Raw genomic sequence first — 17,193 nt, 5'->3', positions numbered from 1 at the left:
AGGAGGTGTTCCTTTTTTATTTTTATTTTTTGGAATATATTGTACAGAATTGGTGTTACTTTTACATGTTCAGGATAATTCTCCAGTGAAGCAAACTAGGCTTGTATGTTTCTCTTTTGTGAATTTTAAAACTATGAAATCAATTTCCTTAGTAGTTATGTAATTATTGAAATTATCTATTTCATGGTGGGTGAATTTTTGTAGTTTGTGTTTTTTTTCTGTAGAAGTGTTTCATTTCCTCCAGACTGTCTAGTTTACGTGTGTAGAATATTTCATATTATTATTCTGTTAACATTTGCAAGGCCTGTGATCTCCCTGGTTTCATGCATGACATTGATAACTTGTTTCTCCCTTTTCCTTTGTCAGTCTTGACAGGTTTGTCAATTTTATTCACTTTTTCAAAGAACCAGATGCTTGTTTTCCTAATTTTCTCAACTTCTTTGGTTTTTCAGTTTCACTAATATTCACTCTTTATCATTTTGTTCCTTCTGCTGGCTTTGGGTTAATTTTGCTCTTCTTTTTCTAGTTCTTGAGTGGGAAGCATAGATCATTGATATGATATTTTCCCTCTTTTCCAATTTAGTGCTATAAATTTTCCTCTAAGCATTGCCTTAGCTGTGTCCCACAACTCCTAATACTTTGTATTTTTATTTTTATTCAGTTAACCATTTCTTTACTTCTTTTACACCATCCTCTTTTGGGCTAAGGACATGAATAAAGAATTCTCAAAAGAAGATACACAAATGGCCAACAAACATATGAAAAAAATGCTTAACATCACTAATTGTCAGGAAAACATAAATCAAAACCACAAGGTGATATCATCTTACTCCTGCAAGAATGGCCGTAATAAAAAAATAATAATAGACGCTGGCATGGATGTGGTGAAAAGGGAACACTTTTACACTATTGGTGAAAATGTAAACTATTACAACCACTATGGAAAACAGTGTAGAGATTATTTAAATAACTAAAAGCAGATCTACCATTAGATTCAGCCATCCCACTCCTGGGTATCTACCCAGAGGAAAAGAAGTCATTATACAAAAAAGATACTTGCACTTGCACACAGATGTTTATAGCAGCACAATTTGGAATTGAAAAAATATGGAACCAGCCCAAATTCCCATCAATCAACGAGAGGATAAAGAAAATGTGGTATACATATACCATGGAATACGACTCAGCCATAAAAAGGAATGAAATAATGGCATTTGCAGCAACCTGGATGAAACTGGAGACCATTATTCTAAGTGAAGTAACTCAGGAATGGAAAACCAAATATCGTATGTTCTCACTCACAGTGGGAGCTAAGCTAGGAGGACTCAAAGGCATAAGAAGGTGATAGGTTCATAGGTGCAGCAAACCACCGTGGCACATGTTTAACTATGTAACAAACCTGCACATTCTGTACATGTACCCCAGAACTTAAAATAAAAATAAAAATTAAAAAATATGACACTCTAAACTTGCACTTTTTTTTAAAGAATGATACAATGGACTTTGGGGACTTGGGGAAAGGGGTTGTAGGGGTTGAAGGATAAAAGACTACACACTGGACATAGTGTACATTGCTCTGGTGATGGTAGCACCAAAATCTCAGAAATCACCACTAAAGAACTTATTCATGCAACCAAACACCACCTGTTCCACAAAAACCTATTGAGATGATAAAATACACTAAAAACCACTGAATTGTACAATTAAAAACATAAAATACAAAAACACACACACACGAAAGACTTCCTCCTTGACTAACGGATTTATTAGAAATGTGTAATAGTTTCCAAGTGTTTGGAGATTTTCCTCTTATCTTTCTGTCATCAGATAGCACACCCTGTATGATTTAAATTCTATTAAATTTATTGATATTTGTTTTAGGGATAGTTGCTGATATTTGATTTAAGGATACAGTCTATATAGACTTTCATGTACACTTGAAAAGAATGTATATTTTGTTGTTGTTGGGTGGTGTTCTATAAATGTCAATCACATCTATTGGTTAATAGGATGCTCATACTTTCTAGATATATCCTAATTTCATATCTAGTTCTGATTTCCTGGCTAGTTGATAGAGAGAAGTATTGACATCTCCAACTATATTTGTAGATTTGCCTATTTCTCATTTCAGTTTTCTGTCCATATATTTTGTTGCTTTATTGTTTAATGCATCCCCATTTAGAATGGCTATGCCTTATTAGTGGATTGAACCTTTTATCATGATATAACATCTCTCTCCACCTCTGATAATTCCCTTTGTGCTGAAATTTCCTTTATCAGATATTCATACAGCTACTCAATCCTACTTTTCTTTAATTAATTTTTGTATGATACATATTTTTCCATCATTTTATTTTCAATCTGCCTATAACATTCAATTTGAAATTAGTTGATTGTTAACAACACATAGCTGAATAATGTTTTGAAGCCCAACTTGCCAATCTCTTTCTTATAATTGGCATATTTAGACCATTTACTGTAAATTTGAATGTAGACAGGTTAATGCTTAAGACTACCATTTTATTTTTTGTTTTCTGTTAGATTCCTCTGTTTTTTTCTTTCATTGTTTTCTTCTCTTGATTTCCTATGGGTTACTTAAACATTTTTGGAATTACATTTAGATTTATCTATAGTGAGGTTTTCTCCCCCAGCTTTCCCAACATGTAATTAGTATACACAAAAAGCCTAAACATAATTAATGTGAGTGTGGACATATGTATTACTTGTGTTACTATGTCCACAATCAAGGTAATAAACATATGCATCACCTCTAAAAGTTCTTTTGGTTCTCTTGTGTCACTTTTATTTTCTTTTGTTTGTTTGTGGTAAGAACACTTAACATGAGATCTACTCACTTAATAAACTTTTAAGTTTACAATACATTATTGCAAGCTTTAGGCTCTATGTTGTACCACAATTTGCAGGAACTTCCTCATCTTGCATAACTGGGTATTTGTAAACCTTGAACAACGCTTCCCATGGTGTCCTCTCTATCCCCGGTAAACATGATTTGATTATCTACTGCTGTAAATTTGACTATGTTAGATGCTTCACATAGGAGAAATCATCCAGTATTTGTCCTTCCACGACTGACCTGTTTCGCATTGCATAGTAGCTTTCAGGTCCATCCATATTGTCACAAATGGTAGGATTTCCTTCTTTTTTTAAGGCTAAACAATATTCAATTGTGTATGTATAGTTTATTTCTGTTTTCATCTCTCCGTGAACATGCAGGCTGTTTCTGTCTCTTGGCCATTATGAATAATGTTACAATGAACATGGAATACTGTTCAAGATCCTGATTTTAATTGTTTCTTATATAGACCCAGAAGTAGAAATGCTGGATCTTATGATAGCTCTATTTGTACTTTGTTGAGAAACCTCCATAATGTTTCCATAACAGCTGTACCATTTTACATTGCCACCAACAGTGTACAAAGGTTTCAATTTCTCCAATACTTTTTTTTTTTTAAGAGACAGGGTCTTGCTCTGTCACCCAGGCTGGTGTGCCATTGGCACAATTGTAGCTCACTGCAGCCTTAAACTCCTGCACTCAAGCAATCCTCTCACCTTAGCCTCCCAAATAGCTGAGACTACAAGTGCATGCCACCACACCTGGTTAATTTCTTAATTTTTTGTAGAGACAGGGTCTTGTTATGTTGTCCAGGTTAGTCTTGAACTCCTGGCCTCAAGTGATCCTTCTGCCTCAGCCTCCCAAAACACTGGAATTACGGCTGCTTTGTTGTGTTTTAATAATAGCCATCCTAGGAAGTATGCAATAGTATCTCCTCATTCTTTGATTTTCATTTCTCAGATGATTAGTAATGTTGAGTATCTTTTCATGTATCTTTTTTATGTATTCTTTGGAGAAATGTCTATTGAAGTCTGTTAACCATTCCTTATTCAGGTTATTTTTTGTTTGTTTGTCTCTGCTATTAAGGTATAAGAGTTCCTTATATAATTTAGAAATTTACCCCTCATTAAATAAATGATTTGCCAATATTTTCTCCTAGTCTATAGGTTGCCATTTCACTCTGTTGTTTCCCTTGCTGTGTAGCAGCTTTTTAGTTTGATGTAGTCTTAATTGACTGTTTTTGCTTTTGTTGATTGTGTTTTTAGTGGGATATTGGAGAAACCATTGCCAAGACTGATGTCAAGAAGGTTTTCCCCTGTTTCCTTCTAGAAGTTTTATAGATTCAGATCTTACCTTTAAGATTTTAATTCTTTTTGAGTATAGTGTAAGACAAAGGTCCAATTTCATTCTTTTTGATGTGGATATCCAGTTTTCTCAACATCATCTATTGAAGAGAATATCTTTTCTCTGTTGTGTATTCTTGGCACCCTTGCTGAAAATTAGTTGAACATATATCCATGGGTTTATTTCTCGGTTTTGTATTCTGTTCTGTTGTTCTATACGTCTATTTGTATGCCAGTACTACACTGTTTTAATTACTATAGATTTGTAACGTATTTTGAAACCAGTAAGTGTGATGCCTCCAGCTTTATTTGGTTTTTGTTTGTTTGTTTTGCTTAAGATTGTTTTGGCTATTCAGGATCTTTTGTGGTGCCATATTAATTTTAGGATTTTTTCCATTTCTGTAAAAAAATTACTTAGGTATTTTTATAGGAATTGATCAAATCTGTACATTGCTTCGGGTGGGACAGACATTTTAACAATACCAATTTTTTAGTCCATCAACCTGGGATACCTTCCAACTTATTTATGTCTACTTTAGTTTTTCCATTAGTGTTTTATAGTTTTCAGGGTACAAGTTTTCACCTCCTTGGATAGGTTTATTCCTACGTATTTTATTCTTTCTGGTGCTATTTTAAATGGGATTTCCTTTTCAGATTTTTTATTATTAATGTATAAAAATGTAACTGAGTTATGTGTAACTTTACTAAATTCATTTATTAATTCTAACAGTATTCTTGTAGCATGTTTTAAGGTTTTCAACATATAAGACCATGACACCTGCAAGTAGAGATAATTTTACTTCTTCCATCCTAACTTTCATGGCATTTATTTATTTGTTTAGTCCAATTGCTTTGGCTTGGACTTCCAATACTATGTTGAATAGAGGCATCACTACCTTGTTCCATATCTTATGAAAAAAAACTTAAAAGTTTTTCACTGTTGAGTATGATGTTAACTGTGGGCTTTTTATACATAGTCCTTATATTGCATTAAGGGAAACTCTTTCTATACATAATTGTTGAGAGCCTTTTTAATCATAAAAGGTGTTGAATTTTTGTCAAATGTTTTTCTGCATCTATGGAGATAATTGTGTGATTTTTATTGTTCATTCTGTTAATGTGGTGCATCACATTGATTGATTTGCATAGGTTGAACCATCCATGGCTCCCAGAGATAAATCTCTCTCAGTCATACTGTGTGATCCTTTCAATGTGCTGTTGGATTCAGTTTCTTAATACTTTGGTGAAAATTGCTGTATCCATGTTCATCACAGATATTGACCTGTAGTTTTCTTGTGTTGTTTTTGCCTGGCTTTGGTAGCAGTGTAATGCTGGATTTATAACATGAGTTTAGAAGTGTTTGCTCTTCTTTTTGGGGGCAGAATTTAAAAATAATTGGTATTAACGCTTTAAAATTCATATATAAAGCCATCTGACCCTGGGCTTTTCTCATTAGGGAGGAATTTGATTACATAATCAACCTCCTTATTTGTTATAGGTATGTTCAAGCATTCTATTTTTTCTTGATTTACTCTTGGGAGGTTGTTTCTGGGAATTTATTTATTTCTTCTAAGTTGTCCGCTTTGTTGGAGTATGTTTTAAATGAGTCTCAAAATCTTTTTTATATCTCTGGCATTAATTGTAATGTCTCTTCTTTCATTTCTGATTTTATTTAAGTCTTCTTTTTTTCTGTGTTATTATTGCTGAGTTTGTCTATCTTGTTTGTCTTTTAAAAAAACCAGATGAATTTTGTTGAATTTCTTTGCTATTCTGTATTTCATTTATTTCTGCCCTGATCTTTATTTATTTCTGCCAGTTTTAGGTTTAGTTTGTTAATTTTCTAGTTCCTTCAGGTGTGCAGTTTGTTGAGATCGTTTTTTCTTTTTTAAAATAGATTTCACTATAAAATTCCCTTATCATACTGCTTTTACTTTATCCTGTAAGTTTTGGTAGGTTGTGTTTTCACAAATTTTAGTAAGTTCATTTTCACTTGTATCAGTGTTTTATAATTTCTTTTTATTTCTCTTTTGAGTCAATAGTTGTTTAATTTCCTTGCATTTGTGAATTTTCCCAATTTCCTTTTGTTAATGATATCTAGTTTTATTCCATTGTGCTTAGAAAATATTCTTGGAATAAATTCAATCATTTTAAATTTCTTAATACCTGTATGTGACCATGTCATTTATTCTAAAGAAGGTTCTGTGTGCTTGAAAGGAATGTATATTATATTACTGCTGGATTCTGTGTACATGTCTGTTAGGTATATTTGGCCCCCAGTGTCATTCAAATCTGCTGTTCCCTATCAATTTACTTTCTGGATGATCTATCAATTGTTGAAAGTGGGGTATTGAAGTATTGTATTATTGTGTTTCTGTTTTCTCCTAATAACTGCTAATGTTGCTTCATATATTACATAATTTGATGTTGAGTGCAAATATATTTATATTTGTTATAGCTTCTTGTCGGATTAACCCTTTTATCATTATTTGATGACCTCCTTTGTCTTTTGTAAGTTTTTTAATTAAAGCCTACTTTTTTAATAAATGTAGACACTCCTGGTATCCTTTGGTTATGATTAGCAAGAAATATGTTTTTCCATTTCTTTCCCTTCACCAATATGTGAGGATTTAAATCCAAGGAAAGTCTCTTGCAGACAGCATATAGTTGGGTCTCAGTTTTTTTAAAATCCATTCAGGCCGGGTGCGGTGGCTCATGCCTGTAATCCCAGCACTTTGGGAGGCCGAGGCAGGTGGATCACGAGGTCAAGAGATTGAGACCATGCTGGCCAACATGGTGAAACCCCGCCTCTACTAAAAATACAAAAAATTAGCCAGGCGTGGTAGCGGGTGCCTACAGTTCCAGCTACTTCGGAGGCTGAGGCAGGAGAATGGCATGAACCCGGGAGGTGGAGCTTGCAGTGAGCCGAGATCGTGCCATTGCACTTCAGCCTGGGTGACAGAGCGAGATTCCGCCTCAAAAAAAAAAAAAATCCATTCAATCCCTCCTTATCTTTTAACTGGTGAGTTTAATCCATTTACACTTAAAATAATTATTAATAGTAAGGCTAATTATTACCATTTTATTGTTTTGTTTTGTAGTTCTCTTGTTCTTCTTCTCTTGCAGTCTTTCTTTGTGGCTTGATAATTTTTATACTGCTATGCTTTGATGCTATTTTATCTTTTGTGTATCTATCATAGGTTTTTTCTTTGTTATCATGAGGTTTGTATCAAACCTCTTAATAAAGTCTATTTTAAGCTGGTATAAATTATTGTCAAACACATGTACATTTCTGCACTTTTACTATCCCCTCCCATATTTTGTCACTGATATCATACTTTTCATATTGTATATTCAGTAACAAATTTTGTTTAGACTTAATGTTTTGTTTCAATTCAAACAATAATAAAAAATAATAATTATAAAATAATTTTTGTTTCAATTCAAAAAACTTCCTTTAGCACTTCTTGTAAGGTAGGCCTAGTGGTGATGAACTCCTTCAATTTTTGTTTATCTGTAAATGTCTTTATCTCTCTTTTATTTTTTGAATAAGCATTTTGCTAGGTATAGTATTTTTGGTTGGTACATTTTGGGTTTTTTGTTGTTGTTTATTTAGTATTCTGAATATACCATCTCATTTTCTTCCAGCCCACAAGGTTTCTGATGTGTCTTGATGTAAATTTCTTTCATTTCTATCTATGTGCAGATTTTGGGCTTCCTAAGTATAGGTATCTGTTTCTTTCTCCAGATTTGTGAAGTGTTCAGTCATTATTTTATACACTTTCTTCCTTCTTTTCTCTCTGTCTGTCTCTCTTAACTTTGTAAGATATCCATAATGTGTTATACTGTTTTACTTGATGGTGTCTCATCAGTCCCATAGAGTTTCTTCACACTTTTTTTTTTCTTTTCGTCTCTCTGACTGGACACTTTCAAATGACCTGCCTTTAATTTCACTAATTCTTTCTTCTGCTTGACTGAGTCTACTGTTGAAACTCTCTATTGAATTTTTCAGTTAATTCATTATAACACTGAACTCTATAATCCCCCTTCCCTCCTTCCTTCCTTCCTTCCTTCCTTCCTTCCTTCCTTCCTTCCTTCCTTCCTTCCTTCCTTCCTTCCTGTTTTTGACAGGAGTTTCACTCTCGTTGCCCAGGCTGCAGTGCAATGGTGTGATCTCAGCTCACTGTAACCTCTGTCTCCCAGGTTCAAGCAATTCTCCTGCCTCAGCCTCCCAAGTAGCTGGGATTACAGGCACCTGCCATCACGCCTGGCTAATTTTTTTTTTGTTGTTGTTGTATTTTTAGTAGAGAGAGTTTTGCCATGTTAACCAGGCTGGTCTTGAACTTCTGACCTCGGGTGATCCACCTGCCTCGGCCTCTGAAAGTGCTGGGATTACAGGCATGAGCCACTGTGTCCAGCCTATAATTTCATTTTGGTTAATGTTTTCTATTTCTTGTTGGTTAATGGTTTCTATTTCTTTAACATCCCATTTTTTAATGTATTGTTTTTCTAATTTCATTTAGTTATTTGTCAATGTTCTTTTGTAGTTCACTAAGATTCTTTAAGAATATTATTTTGAATTCTTTGTGAGGCAGTTTGCAGATTTCCATTTCTTTAGGTTTGGTTGCTAGAGAGAGCTTTATTACTTTAGTTTCCTTTGATGGTAGAATGTTTCCCTTATTCTTCATTGTCTTTATATACTTATGTTGGTGCTTGTGCATTTGAAGAAGCAGTTACATCTAAAACAATCTTCTCATCTTCATAGGCTGGCTTTAGGAATTAAAGATCTTCACCAGTCAGTGCACCCTGGGATTCTGGGGCTCTGACTGGTGTCTATGGTTGGTGAAGCCTGCTGACCAGTGTCTAGTGGCTCTAAAGTCAGATGAGGCCAATGGGGTCCAATGTCAGGCGAGCCCAGCTGGTCTGCTGGGGCCAAATGGAAGAAGATGTTGTTAGGTGAAGATGCTGACAGGTCTACAGTCAGTCAGGGCCAATGGTAGGGGCTATGGGGCTACTGCCAACATCTGTTTGCCCACCACTAAGAGCCCTGCCCTCCCCCTTTTTTTTGTTGTTGTTGTTCCTAGTTGTCCCTGATGATTTAGCTGTGCTAATTCTCCCATATTCTGACTGAGGCAAGATAGAAGTGCACTTCTCAGACAACACCCTGAAATGCTGAGGAAAATGAACATTCATCTCAGACTCTCCTTCCCCCACTGGATAAATGGGAGGCCAAAAAGATCCTTCTCACTGTGATGCTCTGCTAGCTTGGGGAAAGGGTGACACAAGTAAGGTAAAATTGTTCCTTTTATCCTTTTAACATTCTTCCCCAGATTTTGCACTCTACTGGGTGCTGTAACCTCTCCGCCGGATTCCAGAATTCTCACAAAGGCATTATTATCTATGAATAGTTACTAAATTGGTGCTTCTGAGGGAGGGCTAGAACTGGGAATCTCCTATTCTTCTATCTTGCTGACATCACACTCCTCTCTATATGTTGTTTTTGTCTATCTCTTCGTACAGCTTTCTCAGTAGATGCTTTAACATACCACAGTCAACTAATGTCACAACCATCTAATGTCACCAATTTACCAGATCAGGTGAAGTATGGAAACCTTATCCCTCTTAACATCCCTTTACACTCCTGTTTATAATTCTTAAGTATACATTCTATATCTATTTAGAACAACCTGAGACAGTGTTATAATTTTTGCTTACACAGTATTTATAATACTCAAGAGAAAGAAAGTGTATTTCATTTACCCATATTTTTGCTTACCATGTTCTTTCTTCCTTCCTGATATTCCACAGCCTTCTTTTATCACTTTCTTTCTACGTAGAGAGCTTCCTTTAGCTATTATTTTAGGGGAGGTACGCTAGTAATAGATTCTCTTAGTTTTCCTCTATCTGAGTATATATTAATTCCTTCTTCATTCCTGAGGAATATTTTCATTGCCATAGAATTATGGTTTGATAGTGTTATTTTCTTTCTGAGCTTGAAAAATATTTTGCAACTTGCTTATATTCTTTACGGTTTTTGGTGCAAAATTTTCTGTCATTCTCATTGTTTTTCACCTATAGGTAAAGTGTTCTTTCTTCTTTGTTTTCCACATTTTTTTCCTTTGTCTTCAGTTTTAAGAAGTTTAATTAACATATTTTTTGGCATTGGATTTCTTTGGGCTGATTTGGGGTTTTCTCAGCTTCTTAAATCTGCAGATTTATGTCTATTGCAACATTTGGGGAGTTTTTAGCCATTATTTCTTAATCAAGCACCTTTTCAGTGCTGCACTCTGTTTTCTCTTGAGACTCCGATGACATGAAAATTATATCTTTTATTATAATTCCATGGACACCTGAAGCTATGTTCATTTTTCAGTATTTTTTTTCTGTTGTTTATATTGTAGGTGTTAGAGCTCCTGTGTGGTCTTAATTGGCACAGCTTCAGGGGTAGCCTTGTTATCACCCAGCAGTGGTAAAAGTCTTGATCTCCATTAGTTCTCCTCTGACATCACCTCAGCAGGGAGGGGCAGGAATGTTGTACTACAATGGGTTAGTAAGGGCTTATAACTGGCCAACAGAAATGTAATCCCTGTTCCTTACTTAGCCTCCTTTGACATCACCCTACAGGGTGTTGGGTTGCTTGAGTCTCAAAAAGGTAAAGGTCTAAACTCCCCACCCAGACTTTGCTGCACGGGCGAATGTGAGACCACAGATTTTTCTGTACTTTGACTGCAGTAGAGTGGTTATTTTCTAAAAGTTATCAGTCTTGCTAGGTTGATCCTTTCCTGTTCATTTAGATAGAGACAGCAAGCTTCTGTTACTTTTTTAATATGTATTTTTTTGTTTGCACCCTTTGTCCCTTCTGTGTTGCTGGCTTTGTCAGCTTCAGGTTTTGGATATATGAAGGTGTAGGGGGTCCTTTCAGCTGCTAAGTATTATGCAATTATGCAGTCTGGCACTGGGGAAATGACTGGCTTAGCCTCCCAGCCTACATCTTTCTCCTGTGCTGGATGCTTCCTGCCCTCAAACATTGGACTCCAAGTTCTTCAGTTTTGAGACTCAGACTGGCTCTCCTTGCTCCTCAAGCTTGCAGACAGCCTATTGTGGGACCTTGTGATCACGTAGGTTAATACTTAATAAACTTCTCTTTATATATCTATCTATCCTATTAGTTCTGTCCCTCTGGGGAACCGTGACTAATAAAGAAGAAGAAAAACAAATCAGCAAAATGAAGAACTTACCACTGTGTCATTCCTTGGGTTTCCATTGTTCTATCCAGTCTGCCTCTTCTCTTTACCTTTTTAGTCTCTTGATGTTTGTTTTGTGTATAATTTTTAAGATATTAATATGCTTATTACATATAATATCTTAAGGAATTATATGTTTTACATTATATGTTTTAAGGAACATGTATTTTAATGTTTTAGGGAATTAATATGTTTATTACAGATCATATAATTTAATTATGTAATACATAGTAATTACTACTATATAATGTCCAGGATATTTAATTGTACTTAGCTAGAGGAATATCTACTCTATCTTCTTAGAAATGGAAGCCCTATGTGCTTATTTTTCCACACATAATTTGTTGACATAAAAATGTTATGTTTTCCTTCCACTATAATATTTTCTATCAATTTATTCTTATATTTATCAAAGTATTTATGGTATATGTTTTTGCATAATACTATTGTGCATATTAATGGTCAGAACTAAAATATTATTGTGGCTGTTACTTTTTATATCAATGAAAGAGTTCCTATCTATGCCATTTCATGCTTTATATACTGAATTCTACATTGTTTGAAACTAATGTTAAGTATTTGCTTTGTTCTACTTAGTATATATTTGCTTAGCATTTTATGTTGATCTGTTCACCATTACTTTGGTTTTTGGAATCAATCTTGCCAATAAACAACTTTACTTCGGTTTTTACATTCATTTATAATACACTTGCAATTTACTTATATTTACATTCAGGTCACATCCATAAATGTAAACATGTAATTTTCATAAGCCATAATCTTACTTTTGACACTTTTATGGTTTTTTTCATATAGACTGTTTAACTGTATATTCTTTTTTATCTTTTGTATTTTTTGAAAGCAAAAATACGTTAAATTTTACAAAAATTATTTAATCTATATTACTCTATTGAGTGAATTATAAATTTACTTTTAAATAGTTTTTGGTAATTATACATACAATTTTTATATTTTGTTTGACATTTACATTAAAAGAACAAATGGCTGCTAAATGCTCAAGCTAAAAATCTCTACCTTAAAATATCAACCTTGTACTGCATTATCAATTTTTTTTTCTCTGTGTGACAGAAATATTAGCTGCCTTACAAGAATCTTTCTTCTTTTTTATTAATAGAATATTGGTTTTGTTTAGGAAGTAAATGTGTCCACTTAAAAATACTCATCAAACCAGATTCCATTCTATCTAGTGGTAGTCATGTGAGGCAGTTCCAGTGGTAGAAGTCTATCAAGTAATACATTTGCAGGAGCTATTATTTCCTAATATAAAATGAACAGACTTCACTGGCATGTGATTTTTGTTCTCACCAATCCCTTTTTTCTGCCCTAAGCACATTCTTGGATGTGAAAAAGTTCATTGCCTGTGAGAGGTAGGGGGACTGTCCGCTTGCTAAAGGTGGCAGAGCAGGAAGCTAGAATAAACTTGGTCCTTCATGATTTCCTTGAGCAACTACAAGGAAGGACTTCCTGTATCCTAACTTTCTGTAACATGATGAAAATAAAATCCTTGTTTAGATGGATTTCTATTACATATAAACAAAATGCAATACTGGCTGATAGCACTGGTTTCTTGCCCAGATCACTCTGATCTTTAAAAAGTTACATATATACAACAATCAAAATATAAATATATATCCTACTATGATATGATTTTAGATAACTAAGCACTTCAAATTTGTAAAGTTACTTTGATTTCATATAGCAAAGAAGAACCCATGCTTCCTCGTTTTTTTCTGACTCAAAAAATAAAGGTTAGAAATCATTTTATGTCACAATTAAGGATAAAATCCTTCTGGATATTTTTGTTGTGTTATAAGGCACAAGCTTTAATTACACTACTAGATTTGTCTCTTTTCAAATGAGCATATGCTTCTTTAATTTCTACATTCAAGCTCTCCTTGAATGTAGAATACCAATTATATAAAATAATTGTGTGAACTCTTACAAGACTCATTATTTTTCTGTTTTCATAATATTCTTATACTCATTAATAAGTGCAATGTTCTAAAACATATATTTCAAACATTACTAAATAATTATCTCCATAGGTTCACATTTATTCCTTCTCAAGAGTTATTTTTGTTGCTGTAAATTAAATAAAATACAAAACATTTCAATGATCAAAGAATAATCAAAAGAACCTTGCTTAGTGGAAGTAATGAACACAAATTTATAGGTAGCCTCAAAAATTGTTATTCAAACAGATGTCTTTAAATCTTCACAACTCATAAAAATCAAGTCAGCATTTGGTATGCCTATATCTAAGTCTTACTCCATTTGTGTTGCTGTCCATTCATACTTCTTCACAATGATTTTCTCCAATTATTTCTTCATTTATGACATTTTCAGTCTCTTTCTCTTTCTAATCAAAACTCATTTATCCTCAGTTTATAAATATGGTAAGTTATATATTTGGTAAGTTAAAGTGAGGTAAGTACCACTTCACTTTAATAAATCTTTCATAAATTCTATTTCCTATAGTTAAAGTTTTATTTTTTTTCTGTCCAAAATATTCTCAGTAAAGGTTCTATACTTGGCAATTATATATAACCTATTGCAATTTCATGTCCAACAACTGCAAGCTATTGAAATTCCAAAGATGCAACATCCTCTTTACCATCAAAAATTCTTCCAATATGCTTTTTTTTTCTTTTCTATTTAACTTTTTATTTCTCTTACCTGCTGAGATCAACTATCCTTTATTTTCATTGGTTACACTGCTTTCTACCCACAAAATGAGACAGTGCCCCAAGGTTGTGTCCTCAGTTTTCAGCCTTTATTGATCCCTGTATTTACCTGAGAGAACTAAGCTTTAACTATGACCCCAAGCAAATACTCCTGAATTTACACTCAAGTCCAGAACACTATTTATGAATTTTTGTTTTTCATTTCCAATGTCTAGTTAATATTTCTTCTTTAATATCCTGCCTCAAATAAGTATGACCAAACTTATCTTTTACCAAAAGTCTTTAAGTGCTGCCATTTCTGTTAAATAAGTTCTTTTCTGTCCCAGTTATCCAGCTTCAAAATAGTAGAGGAGTATTTCTACACTTATTCTTCTCCTCTTTCCACATTCAGTGTGAAAAGTACACTCAAATCTCTGCACTGTCTGTCATTTGTGATGCAATGTTGACTGTAGACTTGTTGAAATCCCAGCTCCTGACTCATTTTCTGCCCAATATTGGGTAAGTTCCTAAACCTCACTATGCTTCATTTTCTCCCGTAAAATAAGACTAATACTTTTCCACATCCAAAGAAACAATGAGGAATAAATATTTTTCAAAAAGGCCTTCCCCATCCACCCTAGCTAATGTAGCCCAAATCTCTACCCCTTTCAGTCTGTGTTAATGCCTTACTTTCTTTTCTTTAGCAATTAACACTAGCTGACATTTTATGGTTGTTTTGTTTTATTTTTGTTTCCAGATTTGTCTATTCTCTATGCCTTTCCCTTGGACTTAATGAGGACAAGAATTTTGTCAGTATTATTTACCACTAAATCTCCAAGTCCTAGACAGTCCTTTTCATATATTAGGTACTCAGTATATACTTGGTGAAAGAATGAAGAAATAAAATGTATAAAGCACCTACCACAATGGCATTCACTGAATATGTGTCTGTCCTCTACACTGTGTTCTTTCTTCTTTATTACTGGTATCCGCCTATATCAATCCTAATCACATCATTTTGAACCTACAGTAATTGATCCCCTTGCCCTCATTTGGCTTCTATCCTCCATTAATCTGCTAGCAAAATGGTGGGTTGATCACCTTTTAAAAACCTTGTCAATACCATTTATTCATAGAGCACTTACTATGAGGGACTACCCTAATTTTCCTACTCAAATAATTTCAATTAATCTTCATTATATTCATCAAGTCTAAGCTCTTCAGTAGGTCATCCAAGTTCTTTCTCAATGCCCACTGCCCAACTTTCCATTACTTCCTTAAATGAATATCAGTTACTTTGATTATCCTTAAAAGGGTCATGCATGTTGCCACCTTTGATTATGCCATACTACACAACTGAAGTACCTAAGTGAAATTCTTTATTTAGGGCCCAGGTTAAGATATCAGACTTAAATACTACCTTGTTTTTATATTTTTAACTATTAGTACAAAATTATTATCAAAATCCTAAATTTTTAAAACTATTACAAAATCACTAATATACCCCTAATTAAAAAAATTATATGCAGTAATAAAACTCTTCCAACTTTGTAATTTTCAGTTTTTCCATGCATAATCACTGTTCAATGTTTATATATTCTTTTAGATATACTCACTGTTCAAAATGATGTTCTATTCTTCCTAAAAATTTCTACACACATATATGTGACTTCACATATCTTTAGAACATATTATAAACATTTCCTGCAACTTACATTGTTACTATATATTGTACCTAATTTAACCCCCTCTTTTGAACTCTTAAATGATTTGTTCTAATACTCATTCATGTGTTATAAAGAATGTTTCCTTATGTTTTTGTAAATCCACTTAAGTAGTCTGTATCCATTAACTAGGTATCAACTTTTCACAATCACTTCTTCTAACAATTTATAAATCAACAGATAATGATGGTTTTATCTTGTTAAATAACCAAATTAATTGTGTAAGAATGAAATATTTTATCTTCTAATAATAATCTAAGTTGTCCTTTAACGCTCTCAAAAAACATTAAGTATTTCCCAATGGAGTCTTTCATATACCAAATCCTGAATAAATTAGAGATTTACTTTCAATTTAAAAAACAAAAATTTGTTTCTCTACAATTTGATCATTTCAGGCTTTTTTATGTAGTTGGCATACAAATTTTTATAAAGTTTCAGATAGAAAGACATTAAAATATATTCACTGGTTTATATTATTTTATATAAATGATGCAAAAATATTAAAAAGTTTATATAATTTAGATCTAGAACTCAGAAGCTAAAATTCTCCTTTTATACATTTAATTAAAATGAAACCATAAAGAAGCCAATTACCTTTCTCAAAGCTGGGCAGAAATTAAAGAAAAGTCGATGGTTACATGCTTTGAATCTTTCAGGAAGATGCCAGTTCTGAATTATTTCTTCATCAGAAATCACATGATGATCCAGTGCTTTGAGAGGCCATATACTGTTAACAAGAACATGTCTATATCCTCTTTTAAGGCTTACTGGACAATCAAACATAGTGAGGGCCATGAGGGTTGGACAGGCAGATAATACACATATATTCTTTAACTTTGCAAACCCATTGTCATGAAGATAGAGGAGTTTTAGGTTCTTCAATCCATTCCAAAATTTGGTATTTGGTAGACTCTTTATCTGAAATATTATTAAAAATATTTTAAATTCCAAAATTACTTTTTTTGAATAGCACAGAAAATGGTAAAATATTACACATATAAAATTCAATATTCCCCAAATAGCAAGTTTCTAATTAATAAGCAAACAGAGTATTTATAATTATCCAATGATGGCCAGTTGAAAACCATAATACACTAGGCATCTGAGATAATTTATTATTATTAGCATAGTAAAATACATAACCATACTTTTTTGTTCAATGAAAATTTCTTTGTAATAGGTTGACTCTTTAAACTTTTCTAAAATACTTTCCTTACCTAAGGAAAATTAAGGAATCATGAGGCATTCTTAATCCAGGCTATAGATTTAAGAAGTGAAACATACCAGATTACACACTATTTATGTATTTTCATTTACATCAAAGTGTCTGTATTTATATACATCTTA

The 17,193-nt window shown here is 33.2% G+C and overlaps 1 protein-coding gene across 3 annotated transcripts in view; it reads right to left on the bottom strand.

Moving 5' to 3' along the window:
* Nucleotides 1–17,193, bottom strand: part of LRRIQ3 (leucine rich repeats and IQ motif containing 3) — a 210,324-nt gene that overhangs the window by 177,900 nt on the left and 15,231 nt on the right. For all 3 annotated transcript variants that reach the window (XM_032155580.2, XM_058439879.1, XM_058439878.1), the window contains exon 3: nucleotides 16,441–16,764. In XM_032155580.2, the coding sequence (XP_032011471.2) occupies nucleotides 16,441–16,764 (324 nt within the window). The remainder of the gene's footprint in view (nucleotides 1–16,440; nucleotides 16,765–17,193) is intronic.

The sequence above is a fragment of the Hylobates moloch genome, unplaced genomic scaffold, assembly GCF_009828535.3.
Source record: "Hylobates moloch isolate HMO894 unplaced genomic scaffold, HMol_V3 SCAFFOLD_5, whole genome shotgun sequence".
In the NCBI taxonomy this organism is placed as follows: Eukaryota; Metazoa; Chordata; class Mammalia; order Primates; family Hylobatidae; genus Hylobates; species Hylobates moloch.
The sequence above is the reverse complement of the archived record's forward strand: the minus strand, read 5'-3'. Positions and strand labels throughout refer to the sequence as shown.